This window comes from Aristolochia californica, unplaced genomic scaffold, assembly GCF_029961685.1.
Source record: "Aristolochia californica isolate CCGP_79_NKW_82.1479 unplaced genomic scaffold, dmAriCali1.0.hap1 SCAF_12, whole genome shotgun sequence".
Classification (NCBI taxonomy): domain Eukaryota; kingdom Viridiplantae; phylum Streptophyta; class Magnoliopsida; order Piperales; family Aristolochiaceae; genus Aristolochia; species Aristolochia californica.
This window is the reverse complement of record NW_027181793.1, coordinates 23,740,392-23,767,067: the sequence shown is the minus strand read 5'-3', so window position 1 is coordinate 23,767,067 and position 26,676 is coordinate 23,740,392. Positions and strand designations below refer to the sequence as shown.

At 38.7% G+C, this 26,676-nt stretch overlaps 4 protein-coding genes and 1 non-coding gene across 5 annotated transcripts; 4 read left to right on the top strand and 1 right to left on the bottom strand.

Moving 5' to 3' along the window:
* The first annotated feature begins 1,285 nt into the window (after positions 1–1,285).
* On the top strand, positions 1,286–3,883 carry LOC137945723 (indole-3-pyruvate monooxygenase YUCCA6-like). The gene is made up of 4 exons (XM_068791712.1): positions 1,286–1,969; positions 2,790–3,038; positions 3,147–3,269; positions 3,454–3,883. The coding sequence occupies exons 1-4, from the start codon at positions 1,286–1,288 to the stop codon at positions 3,697–3,699; spliced, it is 1,302 nt and encodes a 433-aa protein (XP_068647813.1). The 3' UTR covers positions 3,700–3,883.
* A 5,179-nt stretch (positions 3,884–9,062) lies between these two features.
* Positions 9,063–9,946, bottom strand: LOC137946744 (transcription repressor OFP8-like). The gene has a single exon (XM_068793054.1). The coding sequence runs from the start codon at positions 9,944–9,946 to the stop codon at positions 9,065–9,067; it is 882 nt and encodes a 293-aa protein (XP_068649155.1). The 3' UTR covers positions 9,063–9,064.
* Positions 9,947–11,615: 1,669 nt separating this feature from the next.
* Positions 11,616–11,688, top strand: TRNAR-CCG (transfer RNA arginine (anticodon CCG)). Its single transcript has one exon. It is a non-coding gene; the product is annotated as a tRNA-Arg (tRNA).
* A 4,134-nt stretch (positions 11,689–15,822) lies between these two features.
* Positions 15,823–16,873, top strand: LOC137946074 (large ribosomal subunit protein eL37z-like). Its single transcript, XM_068792251.1, has 4 exons — positions 15,823–15,864; positions 16,010–16,145; positions 16,327–16,428; positions 16,646–16,873. The coding sequence occupies exons 1-4, from the start codon at positions 15,862–15,864 to the stop codon at positions 16,693–16,695; spliced, it is 291 nt and encodes a 96-aa protein (XP_068648352.1). The 5' UTR covers positions 15,823–15,861; the 3' UTR covers positions 16,696–16,873.
* Positions 16,874–22,582: 5,709 nt separating this feature from the next.
* On the top strand, positions 22,583–26,520 carry LOC137945762 (peptidyl-prolyl cis-trans isomerase FKBP65-like). The gene is made up of 12 exons (XM_068791773.1): positions 22,583–22,806; positions 23,002–23,088; positions 23,213–23,473; positions 23,574–23,654; positions 23,748–23,828; positions 23,920–24,114; positions 24,198–24,290; positions 24,362–24,537; positions 24,888–25,010; positions 25,133–25,279; positions 25,624–25,751; positions 26,179–26,520. The coding sequence occupies exons 1-12, from the start codon at positions 22,632–22,634 to the stop codon at positions 26,297–26,299; spliced, it is 1,668 nt and encodes a 555-aa protein (XP_068647874.1). The 5' UTR covers positions 22,583–22,631; the 3' UTR covers positions 26,300–26,520.
* The last annotated feature ends 156 nt before the right edge of the window (positions 26,521–26,676 follow it).

The window sequence follows — 26,676 nt, the reverse complement described above, 5'->3', positions numbered from 1 at the left end:
AAAAAAAAAACAGGAAAAAATAGAACAAATAAAAGAGAAAGACGGTTGCAAATACCTACGAACCAGCTTGGGGACGAAGCAATTTAAGATGATGAATCGAATACTAAGCATGGCCTCCCAGTTTTTTTTGTTTCCCATGTGATTTTTCTGTGTAACAAAAATAGTAATACACCCAAGTGTTTGACAAAATGTCTGAAAGGGATTTTGCAAGGAGAGGGTGGGCAAGATGACCTTGTTCTAGGCCTCACCAAACTTATAGAATAAGCAGGGGAAAAAAAGGGCAAAAGACATTAATGAGTGGATAATGCACCCTAAAATAGGTGTTAAAATTCCTGTTGTGATATCTCAAAAGACAGGTTCCAACCATTCACCATGTCATGGGCTCCAATATTCATGGGCTATCCGATCTCTGAAGAATATCTAAAACCCTCATAGCAGGGACCCTCTTGACTCTGTGACAAGGCATTGCCCATCCATCAGGCGCTTGTCCTCCCCATCTCTCTCTCTCTCTCTCTCTCTCTCTCTCTCTCTTTCAAGACATTCCTGAGTCTAAGAAAGAGAGGACTTCTGAGTTTCAGGAAATTGCAAAACCCACAAAGCAGAGATGAGTGATGTTTCACACTCAAAAGGGGCACTTTTCTCTCTTGGTTTTTTCTCTCAAGGTGCTTGTTTGTTAATACTAGTAATTAATGGGACTATAAATTAAAGAGACTTGCCCCTTTTCCATTTTCACTTTGTTGCCATTTATGGTGCATTCCATTTCAATTTTTCCCTAGCAGCAAAAGGGGTGTATATAAAGCTGTAAACGTGTGTATATATATATATATATATATATATATATATATATTATTATTATTATTTTTTCCTTCACCCTGGACTCACTCTCTCGTCTATTTCTCTCTCCCTTTGCCACTTCGTCTCTGCCTCCTACTCTCCGCCTCACAACATTCACAATCGACAGAAAAAGGAAAAGAAAAACTCAGAGAGAGAGAGAAGTAATTACCCATTCTCCCGTTCGGATAAGCCTTCCGAATCCATCCCTACAAAGCAGGAGCTGATTCTCCTATTTAGTGAGGGGGAGTTCAACTTCCTCGTAATCTTCTCTCTATCGGCCTTTCTCAACCCTAAATCAATCTCCTTCTCACGTTCTTCTTTCTGGGTTTTGCATGAAATATCCCCTCTCTCTCTCCCTCTTTCAGTTGCTCTTACTGTAAGAGAAAGGAACACAGCAAATAACTGTGTCACTAAACACCACCATTACTAGTAAGTAGCAGCAGCTGGGTTAATGGACTGCTTCAGAGAGATGGAAGGGAAGCGATCCCATGATCCGTTAGGAGACGGCCGCGGGACGAGAAGGCGCATGTTGGTTCTGGGCCCTGTCATCGTCGGCGCCGGTCCCTCCGGCCTCGCCGCGGCCGCATGCCTCAAGGAACGGGGAGTCCCCAGCGTGATCATTGAGCGGGCCAATTGCATAGCGTCGCTCTGGCAACTCAAGACGTATGACAGACTCCGCCTCCACCTGCCCAAGCAATTCTGCGAGCTGCCGCTCATGCCCTTCCCTGTTTCCTTTCCAACGTACCCCACCAAGCAGCAGTTCATCGCCTACCTGGAGAACTACGTCCGCAAGTTCGAGCTATCCCCCACGTTCAATGAGACAGTAGAAAGTGCAGAGTACGATCAGGCGGTCGGAATCTGGCGGGTGCGGACTACTGGTCCCAAGAAGGAGGAGACCGAGTACCTCTGCCGGTGGCTTGTCGTCGCCACCGGCGAAAATGCCGAGGCCGTTATGCCGGGGATCGGCGGGATGGAAGATTTTGCGGGTCCCATTGTTCACACCAGCTTGTACAAGAGTGGAGATGACTTTCGTGGAAAGAGAGTGTTGGTGGTAGGTTGTGGCAATTCGGGCATGGAAGTTTGCTTGGATCTCTGCAACAACAATGCTCGTCCGTCTCTTGTAGTAAGAGATTCGGTAGGTTTCACTAGACAGCTTATCCTTATACTTGGCTTGTGGATTTTCTTCTTCGTCTTCTTCGTCCTACACCTTCTCTCCCGCTCCTCTCCCCCCACCTCCAACCCCCCCTACTGGATTACACGTACCCTCCTCCTTTCCTCAAATCTCGATCTTTGATCAAAAGCTCAGACCAACATACATGATTCCTTGCTTATTTCCTTCACTGAATTTCCGGCTCTCTCGTTAAAAAAATGAAACGTAATCAAATTCCGGAATTATCAAAAGATCTGATACGGTTACCAGATACTGAAGAGGATGTAATATTCTGTCTGTAAATTCCGAGCACACCAGCAATACCCCATATGAATGATCATTTCTCTCCCATAAAATTGTACATGAAAAACAGGATCCTTCTCAGTATCTCGAACAGTTCGTGCAACTCCAATCTTCTTCACTGTGATACTACCTATGTATTTCCAAAGATTTTCTTTTTCTTACCTAGGGTAGGTTTTTTGCTCGGTTCAGGCTTAGTTTAATTGGAGGAAGATTAACTAGTTGATCTCGCTGTTGGCTTTTCCCCGCCCTTTTTTTCTTTTGTTCTTCCTTTTTTTTAAAAAAAAAAATCTTCCGTTCTTAACTTTCTTGGGATGCGTCTGCACGCGGGGCTTCTGTACTTCCTTTTTACCTTCTTTCTTTCTGTTCATGCCAACCATTATATATATGAATATGAATGAAGCACTCTCTTTCGTTCTTTGTCTGCATTACACCTTTCTATAACAGAAAAGACAGTGTTGACAACATACAGTAGATATTTACTCCGATTCTTCGGTCTTCTCAGTTGCACGTTTTGCCTCGGGAGATGTTTGGGAAATCGACTTTTGGGGTCTCCATGTGGTTGCTCAAATGGTTCCCCGTACAAATGGTGGATCGCTTCCTTCTACTCATTTCCTGGCTGATGCTCGGTGACACAGCTCGGTTAGGTCTCGACCGGCCCCGACTCGGGCCTCTCCAGCTCAAGAACATCTCTGGGAAGACGCCCGTCTTGGACGTCGGGACCCTCGCCAAGATCAAATCCGGAGAAATCAAGGTCAGTTACTGTTGGAAATCGAAGCCGCCTTTGTCCGATCATATCCCATGAATATTGATAACGTGCCGCTTGTTATGTATTGAGTAAAATATGTTTTTGGGATTACAGGTATGTCGTGGGATAAAGAGACTGACGAAGAGAGGAGCCGAGTTCGTGGATGGCAAGGTAGAGGAGTTGGACGCGATGATCCTGGCGACGGGCTACAGGAGTAATGTACCCTCTTGGTTGAAAGTAAGTCGAGCATAAATGAAGTAAAATTTTCTGCTCTCAGTTTGTATCGTAGTGGGCTTTTACTTTTCTTGATTATTTGCCTCTGATTGATTTGGTTGTTTGGGTCATTTCGTTAAAATCGACAATCGCAGCTTTTGCTTTTGCTATCTGCCTTTGATTGATCACACTGATCGGTCATTTTCAGGAGAGAGAATTCTTCTCGGAGAGAGATGGGTTGCCGAGGAAGCCTTTCCCTAACGGATGGAAAGGAGAGTGCGGGCTTTACGCAGTGGGGTTTACAAAGAGGGGCCTCCTCGGAGCATCCATGGACGCCGTCAGAATTGCTCAAGACATCGAGCGCTCTTGCAGAGCCGAGGACAAAGCAATTCACGGCCTTCTACCGTCCGCTGCCAACCCGTTCCTGAATCACAACAGAAAGGAAAAACCTTGAACAACTTAAAACAAAGAGGAGATCGAGAAGATGGACGAGGAGAGAAACTGACAAGGTGAACAAATGAAGACACGAAGAAAAAGAAAAAGGAAGTGAGGAGAAATCCATGATCGATCCATACAAATCAGAGCTCCCTGGTGCAACCATCTGGGTGGGGGAAGAGAGCTCTGCATAAAGCCAAAAATGTTTGTATAGCTTGTGTCATAGTTACTCGGTTCACACAGTGATCAGTTGGAATATGATGCACTGACACTCTTACAGTAGTAGGCGATCGACACTCCTAGTGAGAGATTTAACTACGAGGAACAGCCTGAAAGAGGCTTAACTTGATCTCTAGATTAATCAGCAAAATTGGTTTTGGTTGGGGCTCCTGTGAACTCGGTAACCATGGTTTGTATATCACCATTTTTCCAACTAGGGGATGACTATGTTTGATTAGATTAAGACTAAGGGAGGTGGTACTTAGCTGTTCTTTCTTTTCTTCATATTTGTTCATTATTGTTGGTGGTGGTGATGATGATGATGATGTTTTGGATTTGAAACGAGAGAGGTTTTAGGATTCTAATGTTCTTTTCTCATGTTGTCTTGAGATTTTATGTATCACTTCGTTGATTCTTTCTTTCTTGCCCTGTCTGAGTCACAGCGAGCAATTCAGATAACTGGCTCTTCCAAGTTCCATCTGTTTTTTTTTTTTTCAGATTTATTGATGCCCTTTTTCTTCAAAGCCATGAAAGGAAAAGCTCATCTTGAGGCTGCTATTGATTCTCATCCCAAATGGACCACTCATTTACGAGCCAGTATATGCATTCATGCTCACCGTCCCTTTCCTTTTGCCCCAATCCGTCCCCAAGACATAAATGCATCATCAGCTTCTTGTCGAATGCCTATTTCCTTAATTCATCGTTTCCACCGGTCCGCTCCACCATATTCAAACTCCAGTATCAAAGCACTCTTGTATGAGTTGCAGAAATGAGTAAATATGAACGAAGGAGAGACAGACACACAGAGAGAGGACAATTACTAAGATAAAAAGGAGAATTCTTCTTCAAGCACTAAACCTTTTAAAATAAAATAAAATAAAATTTTCTTAACAGTGTCGAAATGTTTAAAAATATTGAAAAACTCACACAGTTGAGTTATTCCATTTCTTCTAGGATTGATTTAGTAATAGAGTTGGAGGTGTGGCTGGTATGGTTTATTCCCACGACCATCGCAGATGACGAACACTTGCACACAGATATCGAATCTTCGGGAAACGAATAAAGGCACCAGCAAAGAGAAAAAGAGAGTTATTTGTAGATGGATGGAGCAGAAGGAATGATTGAGAAGGAAAGACCAGAGATATCAACATCATGGGTTGCCTTCTCCTAAAACCCTATTTAAGGACAAGCAAACGGGATGGGAATAATTGCGAGGGCCTACCAGATCTAGCGGCCATCCCTTCATGGCTCCTACCTTCTTTACTTCCAGCAAATGTCTGACTTCGTCCCACAGACGGTATTGGCAGGTAACCCACTTGAGACATAACCAGCAGCACGCCAGTCAGTTCTTTCTCTCTCACACATAAACCCTCTTCCTTCTTCTTTCTGATTTTACCTACTTCCCCACTTTGTTACCCATCTTTTCTTTGTTATTATAATTGCTAATTGTCGCATTCTTCTCTGGTTTGGGCAGGACAGAGTCCTCTCACCTGATTCAACTGCCAGCTTCTATGTAGAAATTTTTTATGGAGTTATCAGGAAGCACATGGCGGGGTGGACCACGGAGGTTCTAAGTTCCAGAGTGCTTCTAAGCGTCTCACGTCGGCCTTTTTCCCTCTTCCCCTCAACAAGATCCATCCGTGTCGGTGACCTTCACCATCTTTAGTGATATCTGAGATCCGGTACCACTTTTTGCAACCGTAAATCAAGAACCTTAACTTCTCTTGTTATGCCGTTTGTGATATTAAACCCTAGATCAGTTTCAGAGAAGAGATTGAGATGAGAAAAGATGGAAGGAGAGGACCCACAGTCCACTAAGAGGGAGATGGGTAGCCAGCTCGGTGTAGTGTGCTTTATGGGGAAGATGAAAAGGGCAACACGTGCATGCGAGGGGTTCGAGAATGCGACGATTCAGTAGCAGCGCAGCAGCTGCTGCTGCCAAGGAAATGCTGAGGAAGGAATGTCCATCCAGATCTCTCTCTCTTTGTTCCAAAGCCAAGCCAACCTCAGCTAGCTAGCTGTGTCTTGTTTTCTTGTTCTATTGAATTGGGCCTTCTGTACGTGTGACCTATCTCTTTCTCTTTCCTCCCCCAGCGTGAGCCTGAGCATCACTACGATCTTGGGACCGCCACTTGCAACTTGCCCATGACCTTCCTTCAATCATTCGAACGTGATTCCCACATGTTTTAGATTCCAGTTGCAGGATGGGATACCTTTCTATCTTGGGTGCACCAAAAGCAAAAAGGAGAAGAACTCAGGAGGAAGTCGCCTCTGTCTCCTCTCCAGACATTTCTGTAATTTGACTTCAAAACAGTTCCACACTAGCTTCTGCTCAGGATTTAGTTTCCTCGCACCTTCGTCCCAGACAAACCCAGATCATGTCTGCAACTAAATCAAACCCACCATCATGAGTCAAATCCACCCTTTCAGAAGCCTACGAATAAGTGGATTCTCTCTCTCTCCCTCTGTAGATTTCCTCCAGAAGATCATTCCATATTGCTAATAATGGCTTGGAATCTCTCAACAGAGCTCTAGTAACTAGACCCGGCAAGGATGTTCAGTGAGAGAGCGAGTAAACAATAGTGCTGCACTCTGTACCTCATCATCTAACGAAAAGATAACTTCGAGAGGCAGGAGCAGCTCTGTGCTGCTTAAAGTAAGGCATCTAAGCAACTTGGACCCTTTTCATCCAGCAATCTCCCAGGGGACCTTTACCTTCAAATCTTTAGGTTACTATATATTATCGAATCTTGCTCTTGGATTCTGTATGATAAAGCCACTTTGGATTTCTTGCTCGTATTAGATAAAGTTTTGGATCGTCTACGTACGTAAAGGAATGAAAAATATCGCGGAATTTGTAAACATCGATCCAAACAGAACAGGGAATAAAATGATCCTCCTTCATTGCATCTCGTTCTCAACCTACAGTAACCCCGCTGAGTTGCCGTTGATTCGGGTAGCTGCTTCCTGTATTCTTGGTCTCTCTCTTGGTACTGAAAAGGAGACATCTTCTTCTTCTCAATCATTCGCTTAAGATACTTGAAAAAAACATTCCGCTGTAAAACTTTTTTGCATCTTAAACGCTACCCTTGGAAGTTCAAACTATGTAATTAGAGTTGATCCAGCCATTAACTGCAAAAAACTGCAATTCGTTGGTTGGTAAAATAAACCCACCCCCCCCAAAAAAAAAAAAAAATCAGGGGAGAGGGGCTTTTTGCTCTCCTCTTCTACTGTGTGAAGCTCGCATGACAGTAGGGAGGATGGAGGACCTTAGGGTTTTTTCCAATTATTTTTAAAGCTAGAGAAAGGATGGGTGGGAATGAACCAGGTTCATACCCCTCTGCCACCTTATAAGTAAATAGAAACTACACAATTTAAAGGTCCATATATATTGGGCCTGAAAATCTCGTACGTCCATATATTATGGGCCTATCTTGTTACAGGGTCCATTGATGGTATTTTCGTTACTGAGTGCCCCTATTTGAACTTTCCATCCGCCATGCCATGGTCCTTGAATTATTGCTTAATTCGATTAAGGGTGGCATATTTTGTATTAAATTGATGAGTATGGCCTTGGCCTTCATCAATTTCCTCATAATTCTTGTGTTTAGCGTCATTTTTCTCTATCAAATAACCTAATTCGATAGGTATAAACCTATTCTAAGTCCCCTCACGGAAGAGAGAGAAGTTGCGTCCCTGTCGCAAACAGAAACTACCATCGTTTCCTTTCCATTCCAGAAAGCTCCCGATTTGCTGGTTTAGTTGTCAAATGTCTGCATCCTAAGTGAGCTTTCTTTGCGGCAGTCGAGGAGGGTAAAAGGGGAGGTTCATTAACGGAAGCTTTGGTTTTATTCTCTCTGCACAGGCCAACATCTTCCTCTCAAATTCTCGCCTGTCTGGTCCCTGTTTCTTCTTCCGTTTGCTTGCCATTTGAAGCTGACGACTCTGCATCTGCAACTACATTTATTGACTAGAGTTTGGTGATCACAGTGTGGATCCAGCGTCGATTCAGCCGATCTGGAATACGAATGTGTTGCTGCTTGGCTGAGATGACCGCATAGAAGGTTAAGTCTGTTTAAATACATATATTATTAACCTTGGACTCCTCCAATCATATAGAAATGAAAGAGACGATCGGATTATGTTTTTCAGTAGATATATTAACGACGGAGTTGGTCTCTTATAGAAGAAGATAAAAGAATCCCGATGGTATTACTTTCATTAATACAATGGCCACGTGAGAGATGGGCAGAATTCCTGCCCTTTTGGCTCTTCTTACACTTCGTTTCTTGTTTAGTCCACGATTGAAAGAAACGAGGAGCCACAAAAATTTCCCTACTTTTCCGCCGATCCGAGCAACACAGATTCTTCCCTACTTTTGTCTTTCTTTACGCCAATTTAAACCTCTTTGGACTTTTGAGAGTTTTCGTGTTTATTGGGACAGAAACATCGGTGGCTCACCTAATCCATGGAATAACGCGAACAGAAAATTAAGTCTTCCTACTGCAGATTCAAATCAAGCAACCCCCCGACGATTTTTATTCTATTATGGGTTTCGTTTCTGCTTCTGAAACCATGGTTAAAAAATTCCGAAAATCTTAATATCTGCTTACTATCTATAATTTTGGTAACTTGAACAGATGTTCTTGAAGAGCTGTATCCGAAAAATCTGAATCCTTGTGCGAAAGCCATGGTACAGGAAACTTGAACGGACATTCTTGAACAGATATCCGATTGCGACTATATGTTTTCTTTTTAGAATATTTGGATTATATATCATTTTCTGGGTTCATTCAGTAAAACCCATCTCAGATCGATTCTGACAAGTATTCTGAGTAGATGACTCGTTGATGGAAGAAAACAGTTGCTCCTTAACGCAAGGACGACTAAAAGCTGCGAAACACTAAATAGAGGGAACGACAGCAGATGCGGTATTGCAGAAGAAGATGTCCTGATGTGGGTGAATCTGCGAGCAGACGCAGATACTGAAACACAGATAAGAAAACTGAATGTCGCCAAGAAGAAAACGACGAAACCCACCAAGATATGAGAAGAAATCAACGAAAAGACTAGTTCCAGATTCCAGTCATATCATTTCAAATTGAAAAAGAACAACCGTAAGTACAGGGTCGTTTAATTGAACTGCTGAGAAGAGTAAACAAAGTTTAAGACCAATTACAAAACAGAGCTTCGCAAATTTCCTCAAACACCTCCAGAATGGGACGATGGTGACAAGGGGAGTTCAAAGATAGGAAACAGTAAAGAAGCTGCTCGAGCTCCCGCACCCCAAAAATCTGCTTCTCCATTATCATCTCCACCATCGAGCTTCTGAAATCGGCATGGGGATCGCTCGATCGCTTCACCACTGGGAAACCGCCTTTAACTCTTCCTCTCCTTGGCAGATACGACAGCTGCGCGTCAGAGTTTGAGTTTTCTTGGCTGGGTCTGGTCTTTCTGCGCCCGGTCCTCCATCTCCGGGCCCGGCGACGCCAGTGAGATTCCGAGAAAGAATCCGAAGATAAGCTTTTTCGAGAGAATAACATTCCCGTCCCTTCAACCTCTCTTTCTTCCTCGCTACTGAAGAAACAATAACTGTCAGCCGATGATGTGCTCGGAACCATCGTGTCAAAAGTTTCTTTACCTCTGAACATTTTCTTGCCATCTTTCACGCTCCGGTAGCTTCTCTTCCACCTCGGCTTCTTCTTTCTCTTTCCCTTCTCCACACTCTCATCAATTTCTTGCATTCTGCAGTAAGAATTAAGCGGAGAAGCAGGAGGAGCAGGCGGACATAGTTTCGTTCTGGTCTCCTTCTGGCTTTCAGCAGTAACCATAGCCTTCCTTGATCGACAGATGGAGGGAAATCTCCGCAAAGGTGGAGGTAGAGGTACAGGTGGTAGTGGAGGGAGAGGTGGCTTTTGACGATACCGAAAATCTCTACAGGAGATGAAAATGGGGTCTTGGGCCATATTAGAAGCATCAGTGTTTCGGCAGGAGAAGAAAGAGAGACCAAACATGCGAGAGATTCCGAGTTTCAATCGTCTCTCCATGATGGGTAATCTTGTTCTTTTGCAGATGACGAGAAAGGAATGAGCGAAAAGAGTTGAAGATTACAGATGCTTCTGGTTTGAAAAGGAACGGGGCGCTCTCTGCATGTATTTATACCCACGACGACCTTTTCTCGGCGTTCCTTGAAAGTCGAGTTCACTCGTTTCGTCGTCACTCGCCTGAGTTGGAGGACTCAAGGATTACCACCGAGTTGCTGTTTGTCATGAATAGAAACAAGTCCAATCAGAGATGCAAATCCCTGTGTAGGATTCTGCAGTTTCATGGTAAAATCTTAATCGGAATGAGCTTTCTCAAGTTCAGAAGCTCCATCAACCAACCATACGAAAATTTTCTTTTTCCAAGTAATCACCGTAAAAGATTCTCACAGAAATCTTAATCGGAATGAGCTTTCTTAAGTTCAGAAGCTCCATCAACCAACCATACGTAAAATTTCTTTTTGCAACTAATCACCGTAAAAGATTCTCACAGAAATGGAAAAATGGAAAAATGAGATGGAAGGAAATGCTGTCGTAGAATGTACAGCACAGGTCTATATGATGCTGCAGCGGCTGCTGCTGCTGCTCCTGCTATTGATATGAAATCACTCGGTCCTTCCATCAAACACCTTGTATGGGAAAATTTCCCGTGGCCATCAACAGATAATCCATATCCAATGGCTGTTTTTCTGGGACCTTGATAAACTGTGCTTCCCTGGCACAGATTGACAGAGACAATACAAAACTCAATTTAAGTGCTCCCCTTACAAACCCAGAAACTATTTCGAATTTTTTTGAAAGAGATGGATCTGGGAAGTCGAGTATCTAACAAACCCTTTTGTCTCTTGTTCAATTCCCCCTTCATTAATGGCGATGTGATATCAGAGAGGCATCCCTTGATTGGTCGCTTTTGCATGCGCCAACAGTCCATCGCGCGACCTTCAATTAGTCTCACCAAATATTGTTTCTTCTGGTAAACATAAATCTTCGCTGATGCAGCGCGGGGGCAAAGGCAGAACTGTCAACTCATTAATTAATTTCCCACAATTGAAACGCGGCTCCATCCCGTTGTCCGCTTCGATGCCCGAAGCTTCAAAAGACAAAAACCAGGGGGAGACCCCTTGGCGGAGCCCGTTTGGCGGGATCCAGGAGATTCTCTGAAGCGACTCGAACACAAAGATGAAAGGTGGAACTCATCTGTCTATCGTTTTACAGTATTGGACTAGGCGGAGGCACGGTAGGCGAAAGCGGCCAAGAGGGTTCAAACGCATGGAATGGATAGATTGAAGGGGTGAGAGGAGGCGAACAAGGGGAAGAAAACAAGGTTGGAAGGTGGGAATGGCAGCTTTGGGGGTGGACTCTGCATCACTGCATGTGTTACGTAGATCATGACATGATGTAATCTAGGCTTTAAAAACAAAAAGCTAAAAGAGAGCGCGCGAGAGAGAAAGAACCAGTTTCGATATTTGAATTGGATGTGGGAGAGACGTCTCTGGGGGTTTGGATCAGAGCTGGGCGTAATGCAGTACACAGGTTCTTTCTGTACAACGGGGACCAGTAGCAGGCAGCTTAGAGGGAAAAAAATTACTGGAAAGCATATCGTTGCCAACGAAAGGAGTAAGTATATTAAACTTTGTTATCAAGACATAACACAAATTGGATACGATAAATAGGAGATCGCGTGGCCTAATGGATAAGGCGCTCGCCTCCGGAGCGGGAGATTGTGGGTTCGAGTCCCATCGCGATCGATTTTTTCAATAGCCGTAATACACTAATACCCCTTTTTTTCGATTAATGTATTTCCTACCTATTAAGTATCAAAGAGAAGAGGCACACGAAAAAAAGTAAATATTAAAAAATATTTTTTAAAATATTAATATATAAAAATTATAGTAAAAGGTTTACTATGACTACAAGCTTAAAAGGCCTCTCTATCAGCAAAGACTTCAATTTTAGCAAAAATTTTAATCAATAAAAAAAAAAAAACACTAAGGGCCCTAGTGATGGTCAACTAGTAGAGGAAATTGATCAATCGAGTTGTACCTGTGATACAGTGATTTTAGAATTGTACATATTCGTTTAGTAATCCTAACACTATTTTTCAAATTTAGACCAAGTGATTCACAAGTAACTATTCTACATTAAGGAGAAACCAAGTGAATGATATTTTTAGCAACACAAAAAACAGACCAAGGATGAACGGAAATAGCTAAAACAGAAATTCTTCTAGAATTCTTTATACACTCTAATTAAATACTAACGAGAGCAATAATAATCACCAAAGAAAAAATAATCAAACATAAAAAATACAAGATTTATACACGTTCACATCAGGCCGAAACTATGTTCGTCTTCATTTCTACTGTAGATGAAAAGTTTCAAAGTTTCTGATGCAGGCGAGAAAGGCGAGAATATCTGATGCGGGTACATATTCGGATCCAGTGTAAGTAGTCAGGTCCTTAATTGGATCTTTAGTCGGAGTCAGAACCATAACCGGATCTTTAATCAGATCTTTAGTCGGAGTCGGATCCATAGCTGGATCTTTAGTGAGATCCTTAATCGGATCTTTTGTATTGAACCAGGGTTGGACCATAAATTGTAGGGTTAGGGTTTGTTTTATTTTGAGCTGCAGCCCGGGCTTGTCGGGGGCGTTGAGTTTGTTTAAAAGGCTGTTTAGGGTTTAGGGATGAGGGTTGTTGAATGATATTGATATTTTAAATCGATTTAGAGAAGATTTCTCTACGATTTCAGGGCGGATTTCTTGCGTTCCTCTTGTGATTCTTTGCTTGATTTACGTACTAGATAATCGCTATCTAGTCCTGCATCAGTTTTGGTTCATTTTCGTCACTTGAACTAAAAGATCTAGTTGGTATCCGCTTTATATCTGCTATTTCCTCTTCACTCTCATATGATAGAAATAAAGATAAATATATAATGATACAAATAAAAATAACTAGTGATTGAATTAGAGATAGACTTAAATTATACAGTCCTAATCACCTACAGTGTAATTCTATAAATAATTTAAACTTGATCAATTATAATTACGACAATATTCTTATATTCTACATCATACTCATCCATAAAAATTCCTCGTCTTCAACCCTGCAACGTATCATTTCAAAATTCTCCGATTCGGTACCTGCACGAGACATTTTACTTAACCTAGACTAAAATGCAAGTTTCACATTTAAAATCCATAACTGACAAATTCAAAAATAGATCGGGAAACTTATGTTTTGAATACCCAAATGAAGGAAGGCCTAACCGACGGTGCCACAACAAAATATGTTCCACTTTGAGATCGTTGGGGTGCCGCATGTGATATGCACGGCCTACGCTGAAATCTTCTATATAATAGAGCCCCCTCCTCTTAGTACCATGCCCAATGATCTCCTTGGTGAGAATATCCTAAATAAGACAAAATGTATGGTAAATAAGAACAACACAATTTAGCTCTCCGGTAACTTTACTCACTGATAGTAATTTGTGAGAAAGAGAAGACACAAATAGTGTATTATATAATGGTAGGGTTGGTGATAACATCATTGTTCCAACCCCTGTTACCAGAGAGATAACTCTATTAGCATTGGCAATGCTAGTTTGCCGGGGAGGAGAGGTATAAGAAAAATCTTTCGCATCAAACGTCATATGGTCTGTTGCTCCCAAATCAAGTACCCAAGTACTTGCAATCAACCTCTCTATTAGATCCAATGAGAACATTACTTGGAGTAGAATTTGGAATAAGTGAAAGATGCGGCTCTACTGCAGCCACTGCAGCCTTTCCTGTACCTTCAATATTCTCACTTGTATCCCGGTGCCTTCTAGCCTGTTCTTGCCACCAATCAGGATACCCGTATAGCTTAAAGCAATTCTCACGAGTATGCTTCACTTTTCCACAGTGAGAGCATTTAGTTCCATCATGATTTGGAGTGACTCGTAATTTAAATTTGGAACCAGATTTGCTACTAGGCAAAGAGATAGACCCATACTGTGCTAGAAGGTGTGAACCATATTTGACGCTCTTAGATGCTAGAACTGCTCTTGGCGAATCATCGGATCTACCAATCGTCATCATTGCTTGACGAACATCCTTTTATGTGGACGTGAGCATAGGCTTGTTCCACGGTTGAAAAATATTGTATTTGGAGAACATCACTCTGGATATGATCTAAGCGATCATCGAGACCATCCAAAAATACATATACTTGTTTTTCTTGAGCCAAAGTATTATACCGTTGTATATTGGCTGAACACTCCATCGGATTTGGTTGACAGAAGTCTATTTCACGCCAGAGGCCCTGAAGATTATTGTAGAATATTTCGAGAGAACCACCAGACTGTTTTAGACGTGTCACATGTCTCTGGAGATCATACACCTGACAGGTGTCACTGCCATAAAAATATGTAGTAGCAAGGACATCCCAAACCATCTTAGTAGTCGAAAATCGAATGAAGTTGCTGATGAGAGAATAATTCATTGAGTTAATCAACCATCCTTTGACAATCACATTGTCTATGTGCCATTGTCGAAATGTAGGATCCGTTTCAAGAGGTTGAGGACAATCGCCATTTAAATACCCTAGTTTGTCTTTACCTGATATATACATATTGACAACCTGGGACCAAAGTGTATAGTTGGTGCCATCTAACTTAATTCCCATTAGTGCAGCAACATGGGTGGTCTGGGTCGGGGCTGATGCTTTGTTCAAATCTTTGGTCATTCTCCTTGTCAACTCGTCTAGGACAAAGGAGGACAAATATTCTCTAAACGATTTCGAGACGTTTTACTTAACCTAGACTGAAAAACAATTATTTTTGCCTTGCTTCGTGTCGAAGTCCGCTTCTGGTCGACGACCATTGAAGAGCACTGCATATAACGGTGAGGTATTTCCCTACCTGACAAGGGTTTCACAATGACCAAGAAAACACCGAGGAATGACCCGATTATGACAATAATGGGAACATGGCCGTCGAACGGAGATGTAGGACGAAGGAGCTTTACGTGTGGGACATCCAAGCATGACAATTCCACCATGGTGAAGAACATCGCAGAGAGCGTTCATGAAATCGAGTTGTATCTTAACAGGTCGTAAGAGAATGAAGTGCATTTTGCTATGAGTAAGCTTTTCTCTCCCATTTGGTTTGTTCTCTTCCCGAGTTTCGCGCTTGCCTCTCCGGCGCTTTTTAATTATCAGCTCAGAGCAGGCCAGCCCCGTATCAGTGGGCTTTTGACAAGTGGGCCTAGTGTAAACTATTTTAATGAAAAAATTAGTAGAGTGGATAATGAATTTATTAATAAAATATTTTATAGATTTAACTAATAGAGATTTATTTAACTTTAATTATTAAAATAAGATAAATAATTTAAACTTTAAAAATTAAAAATTAAATAAAATAAATATAAAAATTAATATACCTAAATAAATATGGTTATTTTTATAATGTTTACATATTTAATCAAATTCTTATTTTTACAATATCTAAATTCTCACTCTTAAATTAGTAATTTAATATACTATTAAAAGTCATAAATATAATAAATAAATAAATAAATTATTTTATTAATAAAATAAGATAATATTTTTTGTGTCTAAATTAATACAATAATTAAAAAGTAAAATAAAAATATTAATTTAATTAATTACAAAAATAGAATACTTAAACAAAAATGTTAATTTCTTACGGAGGTGTATTAAAAATGAACGAAAACAATTGGAACCGGTGGGTTCGCCATGGTTGACTTTGTGTGAACCGTATGACTCGCCATGTACACATCGGTTCGTCTCAAGCGAATGGTAACAATCTCGTCCAAGAACCCTAGACCCGTGCTTCACACTTGTACTATAAAGCCTATATCTTCAATCTGATTGGAACCTCTGCAGACAACCTCCGGAGCTAGGGTTTCAGTAACCGCTACAATGGTATGGTTCCTTCAACCCATTTCTATCTTCTTCTTCGCTCAGAAAATCTTCCTTTCTTCTCCGTTTATTCCTCCCGTGCGTAGATTCTAGTACCTGGACATTTTTCTATCTAAGATGTTACATCTGTGTTTTCTGTTTCAAATAGGGTAAGGGAACCGGGAGTTTCGGTAAGAGGAGGAACAAGACCCATACGCTCTGTGTCAGATGCGGTCGTCGTAGTTTCCATCTGCAGAAGAGCAGGTGTGCCTCTTGTGGATACCCTTCCAGCCGCATCCGCAAATGTGAGCGAGTTTTACGGTTCAGATTTGTGATTTTTTATTTGCTCTGTTTTCGTGCTTGTTTTACGTTTTTCTGTTTATCGGTCTTCTCTTTTCTTCCAGTTCCTGCACCGTGAGATTATTATCCGCAGTTAGCCATTTCATCTCTTTTCCTCATTGTTGAGTTTCGAGATTTGGTCTGCAGATAACTGGAGTATGAAGGCTATACGGAGGAAGACAACTGGAACTGGTCGGATGAGGTACCTTCGTCATTTGCCTCGTCGGTTCAAGAGCAATTTCAGAGAAGGTGACCTTCCTCGTTATATTTTTCATTATTTAACTAGTTCTATTTTCTTTATTTACAAAAGCATGCGCCAGTAGTTCTACTGTTTACAAATTGAATTTTGCTTCGAAGTTGTATTTGTGTAATTAGAAGAAAATCTCAGAATCGTAAATATCGGTAGCCTTACTGTGATAACCAAGTATTGCTTAAACCGCCACGGTTCCTTCATTTTATTTTGCAGGTACCGTTGCAGCTCCCAGGAATAAGGGTGCAGCCGCTGCTTCCTCTTGAGAAAGATTTACAGAAGGTGCCTAGGCGTGGGTGACACTATTTCAGTTTAGTTTTCTTATGAAATCTGGAACAATTACGAGTATCTATTGATGTTTGTTCTCCCCAAATGTTTTCTTATATCGGAGACAATTATCTTGAATGGCAGTTTTGATAAATGATTTTTAGTTGTCTTCTTTGAGTTATGGTTTTGATTACTTAACATGGGGATAGGCTTGGAGAACTAGGCTATCACTTCATGTTGTCTGCACACCGATTAGAGTTAGCCTGCACCAGCACATAATTAATGGAGAGAATTATGGTTTTGTGTCATAGTTGTGGATTGGGCTTTGGCTCTATGGTCACATGGGGGATTTTAGTTTGAGGTATTGGGTTCAAGTTTCATGTGGGGAAACGGTTGTCGAGTGTGTGTGTAATTAACATTAAAAGAAATGTGGGTTAAGTTCCACATTTTAAAAACTCTTATTTGAGGTACATTGTTTTCTTTTTTACTGTTGTGGGTCTGACCATCTTCTTTCTATGAAGAGTAGCCATAGAAAGCAGAGTAAGAGCTTCTTAACAATGTCTGGTACTTGCTGTTTTCAAAAAGAAAAGAAAAAAACAGCTTCGAGTACTTTTCTAGTCATATGTTGTTGATAGTAGACAAGATGAACCTGTGGCTAATTGAATATATAAAATAGCCATTGTGACCAACCCAATGATATTGGACTGGGGTTTGTCTCAAGTTGAATAAACTTGCTGTAGTGTGATAATTTGAACATTAGGTAAGCAACTTGAGAAAGGAGGGATATTTATTTATATGATTGCAAATGTTAGTTGGCGCCATGTTTTTCTCTATTTTTATCACTTGGAGCTGGTGTTGCTGTGAGATTTAGGATGCTTTGCACTTCATGAGGAGCCTTTTTTTAGCATTTGTGGGGTTCTTTCTACCGTTAATTCAAGGTGTTTTTACTGTCTTCTAGCCAAATATGGATTTGTTATTTATTTCATATTTCCTGTCTTTAGTTGAAGAGTTTATATTTTTGTTAAAATTAGCCTGTGAGGAAGCTGTTTTTGCTTATTGAACCAAGCTTTTGGTTACAAAACAAAACCGAAGAAATGTTACAGTAAAATGGGAAAGATAAGAAATTTTTAATTGTTGGATTGGGTCTTTGGCTCATCGGGGTCAACATTCAGAAAAACTGTGTTAGAGAGCGACCAAAGCTTGTATTAAGGCTGAGCAGGAGTAAAACTTTTCCGGTGGCTAATCTTGCTGTTTATATAGATTTGTTGGTTGCATGCCAAGGAAAAATTATCGGTTCATGAATTATCTACCGTTATGGATCAGGGGGGCCTCTCATCCCGCCAAGGAAAAATTAGGATAGTTCTAATGAATTCTCCCTTATACAACTGGTAGTTGCTGGTGTCGCCAACATATTTGATTCTGTTGTTTCTATATCCTGTTTTTTACAGACTGATGACTGGAAATGAGAATCTGTTATTGGATGATATCAATCCACAAAAGAATCGTTGGTGAGGCCGTAATAGGCTCAATTGTTGAAGAGGCGGAAGGTGGGTACTGAAAGCTCTAATTTTGGCAGTTTCGTTCTTGTTGCCTTGCTTCAGCCAATGCTTTCTCACTCATCTATCAAAAGAGTTGGGTGTGATATGTTGGCCATTCTGTTGCGAAATGTCTCTTCGTTACTCCGTTTTGATGATAAACAATGGACAGATAGGAAAAAGAAAAGGTAAAAATTGTTAGAAAATTAGAAGGATGTAACAGTAGAGACGAAAGTTGAAGGAAATATGTCCGCAATTGTATTCCTTACGAAGTTTTCACTTGTTAAAAGTGACGCTAGTCTGACATTGGGTCATATTTTCAATTCCAATTTTGTCTTCGAAATAGAAGCAAATTGCAAAGTCGTCAAGACAGAAATTCGAAGATAATCCGGTTCTGCCCCTCTCTCTCTACCGTTTTAGTTTCGTCATACTCTATAAGATTTCATTCAAAAAGAAACAAAACGGTAGAGAGGAGTGGTGGATATAGGCTAAGACTTCATTAAAATAGAGAGTTCCATCTCTCTACTGTAATGCATGATGATAGGCTCGGAAAGCCTTCCTTGCACACTTTCACTTCGAGCACACATTTCACTTGCGTGTGGCTCCACTTACAACCATGATTTCACCGAGCCCTTCTCTTTTGGGAAGCATAATTTGAACACTGAAACAGGAAATGGACCAGTTTGATATCACCCTACATTAAGAACTAGCAAACCCGTTGTCTCTTTGCATAATGTGGATTCCATACATTCATGATCCCTAAGTGAATGAGTCGAATTACTGGGTGTCTCACTAGAAATATATTGTTTTTGCTTCGAATCTTACGTTTCCAACAACCTCCCCTATACTTGTTTGTCATGCCAAGCAGTTTCTTAAACTTGAGAAAATGATCTGTCTTCAATGGCTCGATGAAGATGTCAGCAACCTACTCTTCGGTTTTGCAGAAGTCAAGCATAATTGCCTCCTCTTTTACTAAATCTCATATAGTGAACCTGATATCAACATGTTTGAAAAATCACATTTTTGGATAGAGCAATAGCTTGTTTTCAAATCATACTGAAGTAGGTCTATGCTGCTTGTGATTGAGTTCTGCGAGAATCTAGTGTAAAACAACCACTGATTTTTTTTCTTGAGGACTAAGGAAAAGAATCTAGACCCAAAATTGAAAGCATAACTAGAAGTGCTCTTTTGATCTCTCACGTCACTTGCCTAATCATTTGTATATCCACGAGTTGGAATGTATCTTATATGTTCAGGAATAGTCTCACATGGATTAGTGAATACAAATATCTTGAGTTTATTAGTTGAAAAATAGGCTTTCTAAATTGGTTAGTCATTTAGGGATAGGCATTCGACCCAACTTTATATGGTATCAAAACACTTACACATATGTGGCTTTCACCCATGTGAAGGGGAGTGTTAAAGAATAGTCTCATATAAGAGTGTAACAAAAAAAATGAAGAATAAGACTATTTTCTGGAACTAGCGCTACCATGCTATTTTTATGTTCTAAATAGTTTTATGCCTAATTAAATCTTAAAACTTTCTTCGAATAGAGAATAAAGCGAATGATGATAACTGCGTCCATCAGAATCAGCCATGATGCTGCTACTGGAAGTCTGGAAGGGCCATAGGCAGCTCCCACTCCCATGGCCACTTTCAAGGCCTATTAGTGCGCCTCTCGGTCAAGTGAAAGTGAATTAGAGTATACTGTCACTTGACCTGGATACATTAGTGCACGCATTGAGCGCTAGTTCAAGTGGATGAACTTGAACTTGTCCATGAGTAAAATAGGTGAATCAAGATTCCCACCAAAATCTTGGTTCATCCACTTGAACTCGCGTCTCGGCTCGCAAAAGTGGATCACCCTCACTCTCCCATCTCTCTCTCAATCTTGCTCACTATTAATTTGGTTCATTATGAAGATTTTTTTTAATTATTTTATTTTTATAATTAATTACTCTAATGATTTTTAAAAATTTAGAAGTTTATTATTAATTTATACTAAGTTAAAATCTATCTTATGTTATTAATAAAATATTATATTATATCTATTCATTATATTTATTATTTTTATTACTATATTAAATTATTTATTAAAGAGTGGTAATTAAAATATTGTTAAAGTCAACATTTGATCAAGTATTTTTGTTTAATTATTGTATTTTTATAATGAATTAAACTAATTATTTTTAATTTTTTGGAAATATATTATTAATTTATACTATGTAAAAATCTATCTTATGTTACTAATAAAATACTATTTTTATTTATTTATTATATTTATTACTATATTAAAATATTGTTAAAGTAAGCAATTGATTAATTATTTTATCTTTTTATCATTAATTAAAATAATGAATTTTAATTTCATGGAAATATATTATTAATTTATACTACTAAAAATCTATCTGATTTTATTAATAAAATATTTTATTTATTATTTATTATATTCATTCTTTTTATTACTATGTTAAATTAATGATTTAAGAGTGGTAATTAAAATATTATTAAATTAAGCAATTGATCCGGTATTTTTGTTTAATTATTCTATTTTATCATTAATTAAATTAATAATTTTAATTCTGTTGAAATATATTATTAATCTATACGTAAAAATATATATTAGGTTATTAATAAAATATTATATTATAGTAATTACTTTTATTACTATATTAAATTAGTGATTTAAGAGTGGTAATTAAAATATTGTTAAAGTAAGCAATTGATCAAGTATTTTTATTATTATTCTATTTTTATAATTAATTAAATAATAATTTTATTTTTTTGGAAATATTCTATTAATTTATACTACGTAAAAATCTATCTTATGTTATTAATAAAATATTTTTTTATTACTATATTAAAATAATGATTTAAGATTAAAATATTATTAAAGAAAGCAATTGATCAAATATTTTTTTAATTATTTATATTTTATCATTAATAAAAATAATGATTTGAAATTTTGTGGAAATATATTATTAATTTATACTACTAAAAATCTGTCTTATTTTAATAATAAAATATTTATTTATTATATTCATTCTTTTTATTACTCTGTTAAATTAGTGATTTAAGAGTTGTAATTAAAATATTGTTAAAGTAAGCAATTGATCAAGTATTTTTGTTTAACTATTTTATTTTTATATTTAATTAAACTAATAATTTTTAATTTTATAGAAATATATTAATAATCTATACTATGTAAAAATATATCTTGTGTTGTTAATAAAATATTATATTATATTTATTTATTATATTCTTTACATGTATTACTATATTAAATTATTGATTTAAGAGGGATAATAAAAATATTGTTAAAGTAAGTAATTGATCAAGTCTTTTTTTATTCTTTTTTATCATTAGTTAAACTAATAATTGCAATTTTTTTTTGAAAAATATATTATTAATTTATACTACATAAAATATATGTTATGTTATTAATAAAATATTTTATTTATTTATTTATTATATTCATGACTGTTATTTTTATTATTTATTTATCTATTTTTTATAATTACTGCACGAGTTAATTATCACACGTAATTATTGTATTAATTTAAATTAAACAACATTCTATATTAATTTATTAATGGAATATCTTTTTAAATTAATTAGTATTTTAATATTAATTTAAATTACTTATTAGGGTAATAATAATGGTTGATTTAGTTGATTATCTATTTTTTCGGTTGGGACACTTTTTGGATACTAACACAAGGAAAATATTTTTCTGTATACTTTACATGTGATTCATTTTCTTTGTTTTACTTAGGGCGTCAATCAACTAGAATGAATTACTCCCGCGTTACTTTTGAATCATGTTAATTCATACCCTGATTCTTTCACTTCCCATCGAGAACATTAACGTCCTCATCTCTAAAACACGCAAGCAACGCCAGCCATTAACGTCTGAAGATCAAATAAGTTAACTCTCGTCGTGCAAGAAACCTCCCTTTGGTCAACAATATTTTTCTAAGTTCTTGCGACAAAACAGAATATCTATTTGACGTTTTTTTATGAACTAACACAAATTTTGATCCGAAAACGCATGTAAAAATCATATAAAAACGAGCATATATAATCAATGAGCATGGATCGCCAACTGATCCAGAAGCTTCAGTTCGATTTTTTTTTTATTGAGTCTGACATTACACCTACGTAAGAAATGTGCTCTCAGTTACGAGCTGCACGTGGTTTCTAGCTCCCACGAGCTGCTCGTGGCCTGCAAGTCGTTCCGAGCTTTTACGCCAAATTCAGCGGTGAACTCCCTCTTTGTCTCTTTGCGACACCTATAAAAGCCTCGGTTTTGTCATCGCATCAACTGCAGAATTTGAGAAACGAAACAAGAGAGGCAGAGGGTATTCCGGTGTCGATCAGTTGAAGTCGAGTGAGACATGGATGATATTGATGAAGTAATTACACCAAAGGTTGAGAAGGAAGAGGAGTTCCGGCCGTACTTTCCGGAGAAGCCTGGCCAAGAGGGAGTGCTCACCAAGCTTGGACTGAAGAAGAAACTTATCAGAGTCGGTGAAGGATGGGAAGTCCCTGAAGAAGGAGATGAAATTATGGGTAGCCCTTGCTTTCTTGTTCCATGTTTGGCGTTCACAAAGCTGTCTATATTTTTTGCCTGTCTGTTGTGTTCTTTCGCTAGCAGTCGAATTGCAGTCGTTGATCTATTTTTGTCTATTCGCTATAATTTCGTATGAATTTTTTTGAAGGTATTGAACTTGAAATTACTTAGTATTGATGAATTTCTCTTTTCAGCGAATTATACTGCTCGAGTATTAGATGGAGACCAGTTTGCCACCATCAAAGACGAGGGAAAGCCTTTTGTTGCAGTGATCGGACAAGGTATGTATGTTCCATGTTCTGTACTGTTGGTTCAGCAGCTTCTGCTACTCTTCTACAGTTTTCTTACATATCAATTTATTTAAAAATATTGTTTCTATATCCTAATGGTATTTCACTTCTACAGAAAATGTATTTCAAGGATGCAAGGAGGGTCTTATTACAATGAGGAGAGGAGAGATTTCCATTTTCACCATCCCTCCAGTAGTATCTCATGGCATTCAGAAGTTCTTCCCACTCGTTCCGCACGATGCTACTCTAGAAATTGAGATTGAACTAATATCATGGTTAAAGGTTGTTGACGTCTGTGGGGATGGAGGAGTTCTTAAAAAAATTCTAGTCAAGAGTGAGATATTAGAGAAAGCACAGAAAAAAGATGAAGTCACTGGTAAGCCAAAAGCCCAAAAACGTTCTTGGATATTGTACTTGTGCATAAAATCTATTGTTCTTGTGAGCAAGTTCTTAGCTGTTGTAGCAATACATGACAGTGAAATATGAAGTTCAGCTCAAGGATGGAGGCATTGTGGCGAAGTCGCCCGAAGAGGGGGTTGAGTTCCCTGTTAGCGAAGGTAATTGAATTACTCACTGGAGGTGGGATCGATTGCTTGTTATTCACATAATTTTGAAATGTTCATCTTTTTTATAAACTTAATATCTCACAGGTCACTTATGCCCTGCCATTGCAAAGACGGTGATCACGATGAGGAAAGGTGAAAAGGCTCTTGTACAAGTAAAGCCTGAATGTAAGTTGCTATTCGTTCAATGAAACTATTTAAGTGACTTCCTTGACTTCAGCATTGTGATGAACTCATCCAATACGATCTTGTTGTACAGATGCGTTTGGCACTTTAGGAAGATCTGCGAGAGATGGATTCTGTGCAGTTCCACCCAATTCTGATATCACAATCTCATTACAATTGATTGCTTACAAAATTCTTGAATATGTCACGGAAGATATGAATGTCGTGAAAAAGATCATCACCATAGGAGAAGGCTTTTTGAAGCCTAACAGTGGCACCACAGCTCAAAGTAAGTGCGCCTAAACAAGAAACTGTGCAAATGCGCTTAAATACATGTGTAAATTTCTAATGTTGCTCTATTGTCTGACACAGTAAGATACATCGGTAAGCTTGGGGATGGTAAAACAATCTTTGAAAGGAAAGGATATGGTAATGAAGAACCGTTTGAGTTCAAAGTTGATGAAGGTGAGATGACTCTCTTGATTATTTGCATATCTGATATGTATGGACACTGACTGGTAAGCCTACTTTTGCAGAGCAAGTCATCAGTGGCCTCGATCTAGCAGTTGCTACCATGAAAAAGGGGGAGTTCGCTTTGGTTAAAGTTGATCCAGAATATGGATTTGGGACTGAGGAGGTGAAGAGAGAATTGGCTGTTGTGCCACCAAACTCTAATCTTTATTATGAAATTGAGATGGTGAACTTCACAAAGGTGGGTTTATGTTAGGAGAATCATATTGTCTCTGAACTAAATTTAACTTACACTGGTTGCATTTTGGCATTTCTTGACAGAAATTGATCCTCGGAAGCATTTTTATTTTGTACTATATTTTGGTGAGGACAAAAGCTTATAGCAGCATGGACAGTCAAAGTTATTTTTCAAATTATTAAAGCATTTGCCAATACAATATGATTATTGAAGGCAGGGGTAGGGGGTAACTAGTTTTCTATGGTTTCCTCTGTTTATCTCCAGTGATCTGGTCATGATTAGGATGTTTTTTGTTACTGCTTTCTGCTTTGATCTTGCTCCCTCAATTTGAGAAGACATGTTTGATGGTTCAGGTAAAAGAGTCGTGGGATATGAACCCCGAAGAAAAAATTGAATATGCTGGGAAGCGGAAAGAGGAAGGTAACACTTACTTCAAGGCTGGAAATCATAAACGAGCTTCACTTAGATATGACATGGTAATCTATTTCTTTTTTATATGGAATGATTTAATTACATTCGGTTAGTTTCACTGAAGTCTGATCAGTTTGTACTTCCTAGTCATGGCTTACAAGTCTTCTGCTTCCTGCTTTTTTGACAGGCTGCAAAGTATGTGGAGTTTGATAGTACTTTCAATGAGGAGCAGAAGAAGATTGGGAAATTCTTCAAGGTCACCTGCAATCTAAATAATGCAGCATGCAAGCTTAAATTGAAAGAGTACAGAGAAGCTGCTAATTTATGCACCAAGGTAAACTCCACTGCAATCAAATTAAGTATTTTCAGTTCTTCCCTCTTAGCGGAGCTTCAGTTTAGTAACTGGGGATCATATAAGTGTTAAGGAATAGTCCCACATGAATTAGTGAGTACAAAGATCTTGATTTTATTAGTTGGGAAAAAGGCTTCCTAACTTGGCTAGTCATTTTAGGGCTTGGACCCAACTTCACAATAAGAGATTCGTGCTGGAGACCATGTCTTCATTATTTCATGTATTTCTGTTAGGACCATTGATCAGGAGGCTTCACTGTGCTTAAGCAATTTTGGTAAACACTGTTTTAATCTTGAAACCTGTCTAAATTCTTTTGCTGAATGTAGGTCCTGAAGTTGGAATCTGAGAATGTAAAAGCTCTTTACCGGAGAGCACAGGCATACACAGAGATAAAAGATCTGGACCTCGCTGAACTGGACTTGAGTAAGGCACTTGAGATTGATCGGGAAAATGGGTTAGTCTTTCTATTTTGCCTCTTACCTCTTTTTCAGTGTTGATTACCTCCCACAAATGATATGTAAGTGAAAAGGATAATCAGGATTAGCCTATTCCAATCACATCTATGTCTTAAAAACAGAAAGCAGATTCTGGAATCGATTCACCATGGTAGATATACAGATAAAGGTCGACACAAATTTGTTCTCAATCCACCACCTTCTCAGATATGGTTCACTTGAAGAAAAACAGACATCAGTTTTAACTATCACCAAATTTACCAAGAAAAGTTGGGAAATCTCAGTTTTAATATATGATTTATCGACTAATATATATTAGGTTTATCAACCCAGATGAAATTTTGAGCTCAAGTATGACCTACTAACAATGATTACTGATTCGTTTCTTCTTCTACTTCTTCTTTTGTTTTTTTTTTTTGTTGGCAGGGAGGCTGGCCAACTGCTGGACAAAGTAAAGAAACTACAGGCTTTATATGACAAAAAGGATTCAAAAATGTTTTCAAATATGATAGGCAAACTAAGGACATCAGAGCCAATTGCCAGTTAAAAGTTGGTCAAGTTCTTCTTCCTCAAGATGTACGCTATCCCAGACTGCATTATTGCCATGATAATTTTCTTTCCTCTGGCTTGCCAGTTACCCCAAATAAGTACATGTATTCATCTTATTATTACAAGCTCAACAAGATTCAGTAATCTTGGGATGTAAAACAATTTCACAAACTGGATTGAATCTTCTTCAATGAAAACGGATTCGAACCAAAATGGTTTTCCAAATCACTCTTCCTCTGTTGCGGTAGGTGCCATTGCTTGTCCTATCCACATTGGATTTAAGGAGCGTGAACCAGTTGATAGACTTGATACAAACAGAACTCTACGACTATGTGCAGGTAGATGGTGAGGGTACCATTCTGCTACTCTAATACT